Genomic DNA, 16565 nt, shown 5'->3' on the forward strand with positions numbered 1-16565 from the left:
ACTCCCAGGATTCACTGCGAGTGTCGGGAGAACGTTACCCCGGGCGGATTGAGCGCGCGAGTGCTGCAGCAGCTGCCGCTGCAAGGCTTTAAGGACTCGGTGCTGCGGGCGACAAGGCAAAAGTCATCAACCGGCCCTCGATGCATCATCCCGTTAGAGAGCCATGCATAGGTAAAGAGACGTGTGGGGGCGGCGGCAGCAGGCTGCTGGAGTTGGTAGAGGATCAAGGGGGAGCGGATCCCGCCCAAAGCATAAACCGGTTGCGCGCGCATTTGTTGTACCCCTGGGATCCACGCCGTAAAGGCGGCCGTCCACAGACCTAGAACCCTAGGAATGGTGTGCCTTCTGCTGCCAGTGAGGACGAGTAGAGAGCAATTGCACAGGCTCTCTGGAAGCAGCAGCTGTCCTTAAGGGACGGCTATTATGATGGCTTGTGTTGCTTTCCCGTTTAGACCCGGCAAAACGTTAATCGGGAATCATGGTCTTGCATTTCGTTAAATCCACGTTGCACAGTCTACAGACGCATTTTGTGCTTTTGGCAAAGGATTCAGAGCAAGGATGCCTCCATGTGTCAAGAAGGTGTGTTTATTTATGTCACTTATAGTCTGCCTTTCTCACTGAGACTCAAGGCGGATTACACAGTGTGAGATTAGTACAGTCAATATCAAGAACATTTCCATAAACAATGCCATAAGGTAAAAGTAGATACAAGTTCACAAAGACATAACATTAGCAGGAATCTAGTAAAACATGGTGGTGAAGTCTCTGGTTCCTAACTCAGCGCCTGATTCACACAGTTCATGTTCTGAGAATGAAGGATTGTGCAGTCTGGGCATACGAGTGCATCATATACTGTCTTCTGTATAGGGAAAGGTGAGCATACACAGGCTGACTATCCCACAACAGATGAAACTGTTTGCAGTTGCTGTTATTGCCATTGAACAGGTGTCAGTCCATCTCCCCCTAAGATATTTACCGGCTAGGAAAAGGTATTATAACAATGAGAATTTTGCAGTTGATAATATATTACAGTGTTGGGATATGAATAGAAACTGCTTTATATTTTGTCAGATTCTTGGGCCCTCTAATGCAGAGCTGCTACACGGAAATCTTGCATGGTTGGGGAGGGATTATAACTCAGTAGGCACGCACACATTTGCATGCATATGGCCCCAGAATCAATATCTGGCATCTCCAGTTAGAAGGATCTGGGGTAGCTTGGAAAAGCCAAGACTTTGTCTGCTTGAAACTTGGTGAGATTTAAATGTGCCTGTAAAGTATGTGCCCTAGTCTTTCTTTATCCTGTCAATCAGTCCATATACTAAAGGACAGGAAGGAGAAGTGTTTTCTTTGCTTCTGCGCTAGCAGAATTGCCTTCTGAACTTTCCTGTGCCCAAGGTCATTTTAACTGGAGGTGCCCGTGATTGATTCTGACTCATCCCATGCACACTTGGCTTCAAGGCAGGCGTTTCTCCAGGTAGCTGAGGGACCCATCTGTAATGCAGTTTCATTGGCCAGGGCTGCCTCTGGCACACTGAGAGCCAAGCTACAAGTGACGCCTGACACAGGTTGGACACTTGTCAGCTTCCCTCAAGTTTTGATGGGAAATGTAGGCGTCCTGGTTTTACAGCTTGGCTCTCCATTACAGCTGCAAGACCAGGATGCCTACATTTCCCATCAAAACTTGAGGGAAGCTGACAAGTGTCCAACCTGTGTCAGGCGTCACTTGTAGCTTGGCTCTGAGGTGCAGCTTGCAGCCACGCTAGGCTGCTCAGGAAGGCCTTTTTAGCATTGTGCAGCTGGCAGGAAGTGCTTGAAATATTTTACTATCCAGCTGCAATGTGTGACTACTTTCCTCTTCTAGCAGCAAAGACAAAATCTTTTTCTCTGTCACTTTTGAGAACCTTTTTCAGAGAATGTATTTACAGCTGTTTCGTCTGTCCCGATTTTTGGAACACCTGCAGAAGAGCAGCTATGATGCAGAAGAACAACTACAAATAGACAGTCTGGTATATAAAGCTGTGCCCCTTTATCTCCCTACAGGAGACATCTCCAGGAAATTCCAGATTCGGGCAGCAACGTCACCACTAGCTTCACGTGGGCATGGGATCCCAGCAAGACACTGGAGCTGCTCTCAGGCATGGGAGTGTCTGTTCTTAAAGATAAGCTAGCCAATGAGAATACCCCCCAGGAGCTGCTGATGTGTGTGGGGCCTCCGGCCAAACGACAGAAAGTGAAGGACAAGGAATTTGTCATCGCCCGTAGACCTAGGCTGCTGCGAGAGACAGCACCAGGTAATGAACTGGAACAGGAAAAAGAGATTCAGAATTTCAACCATAGTCAGTTTGTAATGATGGAGATTTAAGTGATACTGATGTGCTTTTTATTATAAGAGCAAGATAATATCTTAGTCATAGGCAGGGTTGTATATTTAAACTACACTTAAACGACAATCAGAAGCCCTAGTCATTATTTAAATTGAGCAGAAAGTCTCCAATTTTTTTTTAAAAAATTAAGGTTTTAAATTTGGCCTTTTCCAGTTTTGCTCCTTGTCTGTAGAAAGGTATGAACTTACTTTCATCCTTTATACCCTACCTTTCTCCCTAGTGGGGACCTCAAATGTTCCGTTCTCCATTTTATCATCACAATAACCCTGCGAAGTAGTTTAGGCTGGGAGTGTGTGACTAGCTGAAGGTCACCCAGCAAGCTTCCATTGTAGAGCTGAAATTCGAATGTGGAGCTCCCACATCCTAGTCCAGTACTTTAACTGCTACTCCCTCCCTCTATGCCCTCTTTTCTAATTGAGGTTCAGTGTTAGTCAATTGCAGTACATTCAGAGTTCCTCCAGCTGAAGCCCCCTGATTTCAGCAGGCTTAGACCAGAGGAACTTTGCCTAGGATTGCACTGTTAGTTTCCCTCAAATGACAAGCCAAGCACCTTTTTAGCATACACAAGAGTGGAACTGGTTTTTCCCTAGCAGCTTTGAAATAGCCGTGTTGGTAGCCTGATAGGGCAGAAAGGTGGGGTCCAAATTTTGTAAATGACTAAATATATGTGTGGTGTCTGTTTGCCATGGAAACAGTGACATTTTGTAGGAGCAATACTATGCTCTTTAGCCCTGGCAAAAGTGTGTCTTTGGGAGCAATCCTAAGCACGTTACAGAGGTTGCTCGCCATCAGAGTATTTACTTGTCCATATGTCCGCATGTATCCTTTATGGCCAAAAAGAAAAGAAACATCTGATATGAAGGTTCCCTATGAAGGGATAGCTGCCCCAGTCCTCCTGATTCTGAGTGCTGATTACAGCCGTTTCAGCAATCAGGCCGATGAGACGCACTTCCTTTTTGTTTGTGAGATTGAAAGCTCTGCCTTTCCCAAAGGCTTTGGCTTTCCAATCTCCGGGTTTGTTCTGGGATGTACCCACACTTAAGTCATGAATTCCAGACTCAGCACAGTTAAAATTAGCTTAAAGAGTGTTTGCAGAAGCATAAAGCACTCTCATACAGGCAACAGACAATCCTTACTGTTGCTATGTAAAATCTACCTATCTAAAAACGCCTAAGTATCTCTGGTTAGCTTGCTACCTAAGCATGTCTGGTTAGCATCTATACATTGCTCATCTTACCCATCTGGTGGAATGTGTGCCCCCCTCCCATGCCTGGTTGGACTGGCCTAGGGACATGGTGAGGAGAAAAAGAATAGAGAAGGGCCATAGATGAGCTGAGACGCCATCTTTTCAAGAACGCAGTGCACCACCCGGCAACTCACGAGCCAATCAGGGCCAAGCTGTTCGTTAGCTTTTCAGCTGTATGAAAATCTAGGGAGTAAGTGTGGAGCCTCTCTGAGAATAGTCTCCCAAGGTCGAATCCCTGGGGAACTCAGAGACTGCTCTGCAAGTGTTATTAATCAGCTCAGCCAGCACATACCTAAACTAGGCCAGAATCTGAAAACACAATTCTGAACGTGAGTTCTACCGTCCTTCATTCCCACCCACCCACCCCCCCCCCCCCCGGAATGCCATCTCCTGGATATTCCTGGTTTAGAACTTAATTATGTAAAAGCTGTTGGTAGCTATGGGTTGATAACAACTTCCAACAAGAAAAGTGTGAAAATGGAAGTAAAGAATGATAAGATAGCATATGGAGAAGAAAGAAAGGTGGTCTCAAACAGTTACCTTGCACAAATTTTAATTCAGTTGGACGTTTTTAAAACGTAATAATACACATGCTCTGAAATGCAATTAATACAATGTATTAATTATGTTATGTATGATGTTTTACAAGCATCCAACTGAATTAAAATTTGCTGTGCTTCTTGGGGGAATGACATGTTGTTTAAACTTACTTTGGGTTTAACTCTGTAACATTTTCCCCATTCAAGGTGTTTCTTGGGATACCCTGCCTGATGAATTGCTGTTGGGGATCTTCTCGTATTTATCTTTAGCTGATCTGCTAAGAGTTTCCCAGGTTTGCCGGAGATGGCACCGACTTTCGTGAGTGATTTATAAAACTGACTTTTTGTAACGAATGGCTTTGCTATCCAGTGGCTGTTGAATGCTCTGGGTCTTGTCTTGGGGTGTGATTGGGGTGTGTAAGGTGGGTGGCCATGTGAGACAGGGCTGTCTCTTTGATGGCATCTTGATATAGTTCATGTTCATAGTGATAGTGTCAGACATGTTGCATTTCCTGCATCAGCTAAATGGGCATTTGTTTAGTAAATAATTAAGTACTGTCAAGTTGCAGCCGACTCATGGCGAACCCTGCTGGGGTTTCCAAGGCAAGGAATGAGTAAAGGTAGTTCACCCTTGCCTTCCTATGCATAGCAATGCAGGTGATCTCCCATCTACATACTAACTGTGGCCAGCCCTCCTTAGCTTTCAACCAGATCCTGGGCTAGTCTGGGCTATCTGCAAGCCTAAGGGTTTGTGAAACCCCAAGTGATAGTCTTGGCTAATGCTGTTGCACATATATCAATGACTTTGCTTCATAATTTAATATAGCAATAATAGGATGTGGTATAGCGCCTTGCCTGAAGACATTTGCTTATGTGCATTTCTGCTCCCTTTAAGAGTTGATGTGATTTTTCCATACGCCAAGCCAGAGACCTTTGTCCAAAGGTGCATTGATCAAAACTTTGAAATCATGAAGCTAGGATAAGTCTTCTGAGCTTGATACTCAAGTCATCATTTCTCCACAATCCTTTAATTTGTTTGCCAACTAGTAAACGTTTTCTTTCTTTAGAATTGATGAGTCGCTCTGGAAAACCCTGGACCTTGCAGGGAAAAATCTGCTGCCGGGAGTGATTGGCAAGTTGCTGCCCTTGGGTGTCACTGCCTTCCGTTGTCCGAGGTCCTGCATTGGGAATCCTTTGTTTAAAACAAGCAGGTAATGCCATCTCCCAGGCAAAGCAAATCACCTCTGCTTCTCACTTGCCTTGAAAGCCTTTTGCTGGGGTAGCCGTAAGTCGGGTGTAATTTGATGGCACATAAAGAGGGAAAGCTTTCCATGTTTTATTCTTGCTGAACGTTTAGGCTTATTCTTCCTTTGAACCCTCATCTCTTTTGCAAAAGAAAAGCAGAAAGGGTATCAAACCAAAGGGACCTTTTGCAGAACTGACATTGAGAGTAAGCGTATTGAGTTTCGATGGGGAAACCGGGTTCAAATTTTTGCCAACCCACAAGGCTCCTTCAGCCCAACCTACCCCTTCGCTCACTAGATGCCGCAGGGCAGAGGTGGATGTTAGATTTAAGCCTTGCACAATTTTGAAATTGTTTATAGATCTCCAAGGGCTATAACGTGGATGCTGGTTTCCTCTCTGGGGAGCAGAGTGATGGTGCTGTGGAAGAGCATTTGATTATGTTTTAAAATATTTTAAAAGCTCTTGCAGTGCTCTGTTCGAGTGTGCATTTGAAGTAGTGTAGCATGCTCATAGATCTCACAGATCCTTTTTGTTCTGATAGGATGCAGAATTAAGTTGGTTTGCTTGGATGATGTGGAAGCTTTTAAAAAAATTGTATTCTGCACATTGTTTTTGCCTTTCATCATTTGTTTGGCCTGTTTGCAGACTTCTTCAGGTGCAGCATATGGATCTGTCCAGTTGTACAATCCAAGTTGCCGACCTCCAGAGTATTCTTGATCGGTGTCAGAGCCTAGAAAACCTCAGCTTGGAAGGGCTCACCCTTTCTAGTGATATTGTTAGGTAGGTGAGCAAGGAATGAGTTCTGGATGAGTAGCCTTTGCTTCTGAGACATTGCAAAAGTTGACATACCTAACACTGGAAACAAGGACTAATTTTTGCAAAATGTTTTAGCCACAGTCCATGGCATCTATATATTAAGAACAATTGAAACTGCAACATTTATCGGGTGGTTGAGTTAATTAGATAAAAAAATCTTTGTGTTAACTATTTATTTATTAATATTTTTCATGGTCCACTTTTTCACTGCTGAAGCTAAAAGGCGATCCTGAAGGCAGCATGATTTTTTTTTAAAAAAAGGTTACATTATTTTGAATAGAGGCGTTTGTAAAAAGGATGAATGGCAGGCAGCGTTTTAGAAGAGATGGTGCCCGCGCCAGTATGATGTAGTGATGTGTTGGAATACAGCTAGAAAGGCCTGGGTTCAGATCTCTACACTGCCATAAAGCGCACTAGGTGAATTTGAAACAGTCACTCTCGGGGTGGTTGTCAGACTAAAATGAGAGGGGGAGGACTCTAGGGTGAACTTTAGGGAGGAGTGATGGATGAAAAAAATCAGTAAAAAGCATCCCCTTGTGTATTTGAGAATGGGAAGTGGCTCTTCTAAGGTGGTACCTATTGTAAAATATGCATGCGTGATCTCAAACCCAATTAAGGCTTCCCCACTCTTCAAAATATTGTTTTTATCTATGTGCAGATGTGTGTAGATTCCCCTCCCCATAGCTATTCCTGCCCCCTCCCCAGGATCAGCATTTCAGGGTGTGTTTGGGGCTGGGAGGAAGGAATTGGTGAAAATCACCCCCTGTACCTGTGGAAATCTAGGATCCAAGCCAATGTTTATATCCTTCTTTTTTGCTTTTAAAGTACTCACGAAAGCGTACGTAAAAGAGATCACAATAAGTGGACAAAAATAGCATCATTAAAACAAACAGCATTAGATCTCCATAAAAAAGCAGTGACAGCAACAGGGAGAGTGAAGCTGTCAGTGTAGGGAAACATGGAATTCATCCAGTCCTAAAGCAAAGAGAGAAAATACTAATGCCCATTTAACTGTCCTACAGAACAGTAACTCAGTAGGCATATAAAATAGTTGGAATGCTGAAATCTAAAATGTAGAAGTCCACAGGTATATGTGTATAAACACAGATGAAATCTTGTTCTGGTAATATCAGTAAATCCAGAATTAGCCAGCAACACATTTTGGACTGAGAATCATGTTTGCAGTTCCAGGTTTATGGATTGTCCCTAGGGAACGCGAGCCAGTTCATTCATAAAACCGTTCCCATGTTCTGGACAGAATTGTCAGAATCGCAGTAGCAAGGCGCTTGGGTCAAATTCCCTCCCACCCATTCTCAGCTTAAGCCAGGTTCCGTCTCTTCCCAATTTTATAGAAAATTGTAAAGTATCCTTGGAGGGCATTGTCAGTTTTACTATTGTTGGGGATTTTTAACAGAGTGACAGTTTTATGCATGCCATGTTTAATTCTTTGAAATTGTTGATGTTGTTCAGTGTGTTCATTGCATTATTGATGCTCTTGGAATATTTTTGGGAACCGCACCAGATCCTTTGGAGGAAAGGCAGGATACAAGTATTTAAAGTTAGATATGTGTTTTATTAAGCTCTATTTGTGGACGGCTCGATGTTTACACAATGGAAGCATGTATGGAGATGTCTCTATTGTCAAAAGCAATATCAGCAGCTCCTTAGTTGAATCAACAGTGTAGTTTAATCATAAGATGCAGTTACAGTTATTTACATGGCTGTGCATTTATGTAGATCCAGTTAGCTTTGGGTTATACCTTCTTATCATTGATCCCCTAGTTTGATCCTAGAATGTACGGTACATGTTCAGTTAAGTAGTCTGTCATTTTGGCAGGGTAGTTGCCACCTAAAAATCCCACATGCTGGGGACCCTGTGTGGCTTTTTCTAAGGTGAAGAATTGACCTTCCACATTTGTGGGTGGGTTGTGTTGCCAGGGTCACCGGTGCTGGCACGGAAACTCCTTAGAAGGCGTTTACATCCTTCTAAGCTCACTGACTTCAATGGACTTAGAAGAATATAACCCTGCTCAAAGCGGCATTGTAACGTGTGATCACACAACTTAATGTGCAATGGCTGAACATGCTTTCTGTGTTTTCCTTTTCAGAAAAATAGCGCAGAACTCCAGCTTGATACGATTAAACCTGTCTGGATGCTCTGGGTTCTCTACAGAAGGCTTGGGGGCAGTGTTGAGCAGCTGTTCCAGGTTAGAAGGAAGCTTGCCAACACATGTGAGAATATTCGACCCAGTGTTGGCACAGTGTACTCATACTAGATTTAACAGCAGACACTCAAACCACAATGCAGAGGTGCATTGTTTTATTTATTTATAGTCCACCTCTCTCACTGAAACACAATTACGCAATGCAAGTCAAGACAGTCAAGGCTAACGCATACAGTAAACAATACTGTAGGGATTATTTCTGTATAGATTACAGAAACAAGCATAACTATGAATACAGAGATGAAACATTGTAATTTGACATGGCATATTAAACAACATGGAAATTACCCAGTCAGAGCATATCTGTATCAACAGGCAGTACCTAACGTAGTCCACAGTACCTGTCGCTTTATCAAAGCATCTCTCTGAGCCAGTTCTTACAGCGCAGCCCTATTATTTAAGGAAGCCAAGAGAGTTGGAGCTTTCCTGACCTCTTCAGGCAGGCCATTCCATAAGGTGAAGGCCACACAGAGAATGTGTGTGTACAGGCAGCTATTGATTTAGCCAGTTTACAGGGGGGGATCTGCAGCAGGCCCTATTCAGTTAAGCCAGGCTACAATAGCAGAACATAGGGAAAGTGGCAGTCCCTTTAGATACGAGGGACCAAAGCCATGAAGGACTTTATATGTGATAGCCAACGCTTTTTAATGGAGCCTGGTTACTTATATGCGTGCTCTACCTAGCTCCTGATAATAATTGAGCTGCGGCATTCCGCATCAGCTGGAGTCTCCAAGTTGACTTTATGGGGCGATCTACATAGAGTGAATTAGAGTATATTACAAGCATGCATTTATGTGAAGTTTTCACTCTGGTGTCCCTCTGCTTCTCCATAAATTGGATTTTAAACACTAGGGTCTGGAATCTTGATAACCATTTCTACTGATGCTTCTGGAGTGCAGTTATACCATTTCCCCTCTCCTGCAGTAGCCTGCAGCGTTGCCTGAAATCGTGTCCCAAGGGACAGGGGACTGCCCCGAAACAGGATTCTGGGGGGCATTTCAGGCTGCTGAGGAAGGGGGAAGGCAGGAAAATCATGCTGCACAAGCTAAGTCCTTGTACCCACAGAAATGCTAGTCCTGATCCCACCCGAGAAGTGTGTTCAGCATGTTTAGGAAATGAGTGTGTCGCCTGTCCCGAGACCTGCTCAAGGCCGCTCATGAAGTTAAAAACAGCACAACCCTAAAATCAACAAACTAAAATTACCAAGATTAAAATTAGCCGCAAAACAAGCCAGGATCACAGCAGGGGCATAGAAATAGGATAAAAACAACATTTAGCAATCAAAAATAGTATCTTCCATAGAACAACCATGAGACTAGAAACAGGCCATAGAAGCCTGACTGAAAAGGATAGAACACTAAAGTAAAAAGCTTTATTTTGGTCTAAGCACTGAAGTAGTCACCATGGGGGACTCTTCCAATGGAGAGGCGTCACCACCGACAAAGCCCAGTCTGTAGTCCCCCCCCCCTCTCAGTTTTGTGGGAAGGGGCACACAGAGCAGGGCTCCAGAGGAAGATCTTAACTGTTGGGCTAGGCAGTATGGGAGAAGGCAGTCCTTCTGCCCCCATGCTGTTCAGGGCCTTCAAGGTAAGAACCAGCCGTTTGAATAGTGCCCAGAAACAGATGAGTAATCCGTGCAGATCTTCAAGATGGGAGTGGGGGGTGGAGACGGTGCCTGTATCTAGCCCTTGACAAAAGCCTGGCTGCTACATTTTGGACCCATTGAAGTTTCCAGATGGTTTTCAAAGGCAGAGTGCATTACAGAGTGGTGGTGGAGAGTGCCCTCAAGTCATAGTTGACTTATGGCGACCCTTGGGGTTTTCATGGCAAGAGACTAACAGAGGTGATTTGCCATTGCCTGCCTCTGCAACCTTAGCCTTCATTGAAGGTCTTCCATCCAGGCACTAACCAAGGTTGACTCTGCTTAGCTTCTGAGACGGGACAAGATCAGGTTCTCCTGGGTTATTCGGGTCAAAGTGTATTATAGAGTGCACTACAGTAATCATACTTGGATATATCAGAGCATGAATCACTGTGATCTTACCACACTTTTTGAGGAGTGGTTGTAGCTAGTGTATTAGCAGCACTCTCCAACGGCTAATGTGCTCCTTCAGAGAAGCCCCCTTCAAGGCAGGCTCCTTGATTCACAAGTGACTTTTTTATTGACCAGCAGAACCTCTGGCGTGTTACTTTACTGGCCTTCATTTATCCCATTATCTACTCCAGGTGTTTGGTCAGGACCTCTGCAAACCCATCCAGTATATATGTTAGTTGGCACAATATCTGAGCTAAAAGTGTTAACCTGTACACTTAATTGGGTTAGTATTTGACTAGGACAGTTAGCACACTTCTTTGGTGATAAGCTCTCCGTATGTGAATTGACATAAACCACTTCAAATTCCTTTGCTGTTTTTGTACAAATAGAGTGAGTTAGGTTTTTACTTTGGGGATTCCCAGAGGGATGCCCTATCTCTTATTTTTGTTTTAAATGGAACATTTGTATTTCTGTAATGCGTGTTGTTTTTTCAACTTGTACATAGGCTTGAAGAGCTGAATTTGGCTTGGTGTGACTTTACTGTTGATCATGTGAGAACAGCAGTCAGCCATATTCCTTCCACTGTAACACAACTGAACCTTAGTGGATACAGGCAGAATCTACAGATGTCAGGTGAGAAGCACATTTTGGCTTGCAACGTCTGGCTCAGGTAACCTGCCAACCCATCCTGGACTGACTTTGGTGGGAATGAAAAAACTGCTCCAGTTTGGGATTACATTGGGGAGTTCTGGAATTACATTTTGCATCATGGTCTCTGCTAATATGCTTCCTTACCCAATTTCTAAGAAACTTATCCAAAGCACTTTGCAGACAGAAGAGACGCATAGGCAAGTTGTACTACGGTATGGTTAGAGTGTCAGACTCTTAAGATCCGAGAGACCTAGGCTTGAATCCTAGCTAAGCTATGAAAGATTGCTGGGTAACCTTGGGCCAGTTATATAGTCTCAGCCTCGTCTATAGCCTAACCTACTTCACATGGTTATTGTGAGGGGAAAATGGAGGCGAAGAGAACATCATGAGTAGCTTTGAGTTCCCATTGGAAGAAATTTATTTTTGTCATTCCTTGCCTATCTCCCAATGGTGGGGGGGGGACCTAAAATGGCTTACAAAATTTTCCTCTCCTGTTTTATCCTCTCCCCAAACCTGTGCAGTAGGTTAGGCTAAGAGTATGTGATGGCCCAGAGTCACCCAGTGAGCTTCCATGGCAGAGCAGGGATTTGAACCTGGCTCTCCCAGATCCTAATCCACCACTCTAACCACTACACCAACACTGTCTTGGCTCTCAATGAAGTACATAAATAAAACTTGAAAGAAAGAAACAACTTGGTGTATGCAAGTACATGCATGCGCATAGCTTAATGGGGATGGCAAATAAGTCTGCAGAAAAATATGCTACCACATTCATGTGTTAGTGGGATGAATCCAACCAGCTGATTCTCTGATGAAAAAAGGGAGGAAGAGTCCCCCTTGACCAGCCAAAAAAGTTATGCTGGGGATCGTAAGATTTGCATGTCAGATGGGCTGTAGTAAGTATAGGAGTTGGCTGGTATTGAGTTGAAAATCTGGTTACATTGAGCCTGTGCTCAAGATATGAGGATTATAACCAGAGTTGTGGACAGCACTTGGTCCTCATGGGGACGTCCCTGGAACTTGAGCATACCCGAATGCCTGACTGGCCTCATGTGCTCTTTGCTCCAGTAGGCCCACATCCAAGCTTTTAAGTAGTTTGTGAATGGCAAACTGTGGAAAATCCATCTTTGCTTGTGATGGTCAGATAAACTGTTTGCAATGAAATCAGTTTCTGGATGACTGAAAACTATGATTAAATATATTGGGATAAAAAGACTCACTTTAAAGCTGCAGTTATACGTATTTGAGATTAAAGCTTTATTAAACTCACTGCAACTTCCATAAATTGCACTGTAAAACAAACAACCCCATTGCAAGGTCTTCTGGTAATCATACTGGAAGCAAAGTGTGTGGCAAATTTTCCTGGCCTTTCTTTAAAAGGTTTCTATTTCTTGTGTGAAGTTTATAACACTGATGTGTGTGGCTGGCTCATTGAATTTAATTTCTCATTCCAGATGTTAAAACATTACTAGAGAGGTGTTGCAATCTAGTACATTTAGATTTAAGGTAAGAGAATTTGAATCTTAGTGAATGTGTGTGATGTTGCAGGGAACCCACTGAAGGATAAATGAAAACCAGCTTTCAGGGAAAAAAGCACACATTTCAAATACTGGCCGTAGAGTACTGGGAGAGTTAAATGTCGGTCCCCACTAGTTCTGTCAAGGCAATGGATCATTAGGATCTAGCCTAGTACAAGAAAGATTCCAGTCCAATATTGCACCACTAATAATTGAAAATAAGTGATTTTTAAAGTCAAGCAGTACCAAGGAGGCCCGCCAAGCCTCGACTCGAGCCAGGGCCTTTTCAGACCAGGCTCCCACCTGGTGGAACGCTCTGTCTGCCGAGACCAGGGCCCGGCAGGACTTACTATCCTTCCGCCGGGCCTGCAAGACAGAGTTGTTCCACCAGGCATATGGTTGAGGCTGGGCCTCCGCCGGTCTGAAAAAAGGGGTGTATAAAATCTTAAACCCTCCCTGCGAAGGCTGTCCACCATCCTGTTTTAAATGTGTATTAATACACTGTTTTAATGATGTTTTAATGCAGATGAATTTTTATTGTATTTTGTTAGAATAGAAATTTGAAATAAATAAGTATAGTTATTTTCTCTAACATAGTAACAGCTAATCCCAATCCTATATGAGCTGGCAAAATGCCCATTGTTGGGTGTGGTGGAGTGTGTGCTTGTATAATGCAGAGCCAAATCTGACATGATTGGGGCATCAGGAAAGAGGTTTTATTCTGCTTTCTGCTGTATCCTGAATTGCAACTAGCTCACTTTGTAAGAGTGTATTTGTGTACCCTCATATAATAAGGGCTTTACAACATTTCTGCGGGCTTGTAGTAATAGTCCGCTAGGCCAAGTATAACGGATCAGGTGCGAAAAGGAAAATGCATCTGTCTCCTTAGAGGAAGGATCATACTCTGACCCTTTAAGAGTTCCCTGTCCATACATCAGATGCAGAGATTAAAATGTTTGGACTTGAGAGTCAAGCAATCAAATCCCACATCAGTCCCTGTGACTTTGCTTGGATGCAGGCAAGGAAGAGACTTAGCTCTTTGCTTTAGTTTGGAAACCAACAGTCTATTGTTCCCACTTGGTGTGAAAGTGGGTTACAAAAGTTCTGTAAAGCGATTTGTTATACTCCAGGCATGGAAAAAACAGACCTTTTGCCTGGTTGATAGGAGAACTGGGGGAGCTACTAGTTGGTACAAGGAAGCAAACAAAATTACAACCAGCGGCTGTTTCCTCTGCTGTGCAAGTCTGTTCAGTTAAGTAGGGCATCTTAAAGGCAAGTGTTTCAAGTGGGTAGGGAAAGTGAATCCTGGTCAGACTTAAGCAACTGGTTTCTCACTTCCATTGAGTACAAAACCAATTTTAGTGTCTCCCAGAAATCAGGGCAAAGATTAGCACACCAGGACACAACTCATTTTAACAAAAGCAAGTTATTTAGTGTATCTAATGGGGATTTTATGTTCAGAAATGTTTGAGTAAGGTACATTCTGAGTTCTTTTAATGAATGGGGACTGCTTTTAATTACTTGATTAAAGCACAAAACCCACAAAGATCCCTCTTCTTCATTTGCCCATACAAGGTAAGTAGTTGTTGTGTTGAGTGGGAAGTCCGATAATTAATTACTCTGATAATTGAGTTTTAGAACTAAATTTATGCTTCACTTTTCCCCGTTTAGTAGCCTGTCTGTTGAGTTTAAATACATGGCATAGAAATTATTAAATCTGATCCTTCTGTTGCAGTGACAGTGTTATGTTGAAAGCCGAATGCCTTCAGTACTTCTGCCAGCTGACTTATCTGGAGCATTTATCTCTTAGTCGATGCTACCAGATACCTCCTGCAGCCTTACTGTGAGTAATATTTTGCTGTTCTTAAAACCAGTTTGAAAAACTACTAAATGTATTTCAGAGTGAATGCGCAGTGGTTAACGTTTCAAGTATTATGATGGACACTAATAGTCCACCAAATGGAGTGAACACATGGGCACCCAGTATTTTCGTTTGCTCCATTCTGTATTTTTCACACAGTTGTGAAATTAGATGGGAATTCTTTGCTCTAGGCTTGAGCTGTGGGAAAGAGGTTAATCATGACGTTCGTCAGAGACTATGTCAAATGGCTCCTCACGAGTGCCATACTCCCCATTGCTCCAGCCCCATCATTTCAGAGGATGACTTTTTCTCTTTCCTACCACTTATTTCTCTATATGGTTACTCAGCTTATCTCCTTTCAAAGATACCTTCTCATGTTGCCCTTGACCTCTCCTGCGCAGTAGCTTTGTAAGTGGGTTTGATTTCTTCCTCTGCTCTGAAAAATACTGTTTCTAGCCATTGTGTTCACTTCATTTTTTCCTCTTCTTTTCTAGTGAACTCGGTGAAATTGCTACACTCAAAACACTCCAAATTTTTGGAATAGTAACTGCAACCTCTCTCCAGCTGCTAAAGGCAACACTTCCACATATAAAGATCAACACTTCCCATTTTACAACTATTGCAAGGCCCACCACCAGCTCCAAAAAGAATCAAGAAATCTGGGGAATCCAATGCAGACTGAGTTTAAGAAATCTGGTTGGTTTTTAATGTGGCATCTAAGGCTTCCGGGAGCCAGCAACATTCCCCAAAACCTTGACTATGGAGTTCTGGAAAAGTTGGGTTACTTTTACTTTACTTCATAACTTGTAATGCATTTTCCGACTACTTTAACTGACAATCCCATTGATTTCAGTGTTTATGTGCAAGCAGGCTACCTTCCGTAATTTATCAAACCCTTAGTTTTTCAGATGTACTTTCTACTATAGTTGAATTTTATCAAAGGCACATTAATCATGTACAAATACCTGGTGAAATTAAGCAACATGCACACCCTGCTCCTGGAAACTGTGGCTTTTTAGAAAATTATTAAAGTCTGCAAGTTTTTATATGCCTGTTTCAGTTGCCTAATCAAATACTTCTTTTAGTCGTTGGAGCCAGTACTTGTTCACATTATTATGGGGGCGCTGTAATAAATTGTGGAGTCTCAAGCACTTCAAATCTCACTCTTGCAGCTGAGATGTAACACTAATGCATCGAGATAATTCTTTTTGTTTTTAAATTTCTGCTGGTGTTGACGTTGCATCCAGAGCAGAACTCCCCGTTTCTCTTGAAAAGAATTAGATACAAAATTTCTGTTCAGATATTCTCCCCCCTCCCCCCCATGAGAAATACACTAGTACCATTTCAGTGGCAATTAATCCGTAAATTACTTATTTTTTAAAAAAAGTTAGTACAAGTGGGAATCTCAAGGATTTTGTAGGCTGTTTCTTCTTTACTGGGCAACCTGTGGTTTCTCCAGACAAGAACAGCAATCTGCCCCTATGAAGACTGAGGCTGGGACATTCATTCCCAGAAAAGCAAGCTGATCAGCTTCCTTATAATTAGTTGCCCTGCAGAGTGGGCTTGATGTATGCAGCAAACTCTGGTAGGGGGACTTCCCTCACTTTGGCGGACAGTTGTGTATATCTGGGGGTTTCCTGGGATATAGAGATATGCTTAGCCAGAGTTTAAGATGAAATCAAGACCCAATGATATAGTACAAGCTTAAGCTATATGGCCACACCCTGTTGCCTCCTCCTGTCTATATTATTGCTACTATAGAGATAATTGGACTTCTAACAGTACTTGAAGTTCTTCTATATTCTAATATGCTACAAGATGAACAGGTGACTTTTCCTGTTTTGTCATGGCTGTGTCAAATATAACTGAGGTACAAAAATGAGTATCTAGTGGTAGAGGTCATTCTTAATTAGAGAATTCATATTACGTAGGCATAAGGGCATATTTATAAAGAACGGGGGGGGAGGGGGAATTAAGTTCTAAAAAGCATCTTGTGCTAACCCAGATAACCACTGAGAATTCAGTACGGACATCTGCCTTAAA

At 42.9% G+C, this 16565-nt stretch overlaps 1 protein-coding gene across 1 annotated transcript; it reads left to right on the forward strand.

Moving 5' to 3' along the window:
* Window positions 1-59: 59 nt before the first annotated feature.
* SKP2 (S-phase kinase associated protein 2) lies at window positions 60-16555 on the forward strand. Its single transcript, XM_054986279.1, has 10 exons — window positions 60-171; window positions 2044-2294; window positions 4380-4491; window positions 5240-5383; window positions 6063-6197; window positions 8342-8440; window positions 10999-11126; window positions 12599-12650; window positions 14397-14504; window positions 15017-16555. Exons 1-10 carry the CDS (start codon window positions 164-166, stop codon window positions 15228-15230), a joined length of 1251 nt encoding a protein of 416 aa, XP_054842254.1. The 5' UTR covers window positions 60-163; the 3' UTR covers window positions 15231-16555.
* Window positions 16556-16565: the final 10 nt, after the last annotated feature.

This window comes from Eublepharis macularius, chromosome 8 (genome assembly GCF_028583425.1).
Source record: "Eublepharis macularius isolate TG4126 chromosome 8, MPM_Emac_v1.0, whole genome shotgun sequence".
NCBI classification, from domain to species: domain Eukaryota; kingdom Metazoa; phylum Chordata; class Lepidosauria; order Squamata; family Eublepharidae; genus Eublepharis; species Eublepharis macularius.

What these genes read in the sequence shown, in the direction of transcription:
- SKP2 (XM_054986279.1), top strand. An exon ending in GCTGCGAGAGACAGCACCAG is followed by an intron (nt 2,295 to 4,379) that starts GTAATGAACTGG and finishes TCCCCATTCAAG; the next exon opens with GTGTTTCTTGGGATACCCTG. An exon ending in ATACCTCCTGCAGCCTTACT is followed by an intron (nt 14,505 to 15,016) that starts GTGAGTAATATT and finishes CTTCTTTTCTAG; the next exon opens with TGAACTCGGTGAAATTGCTA.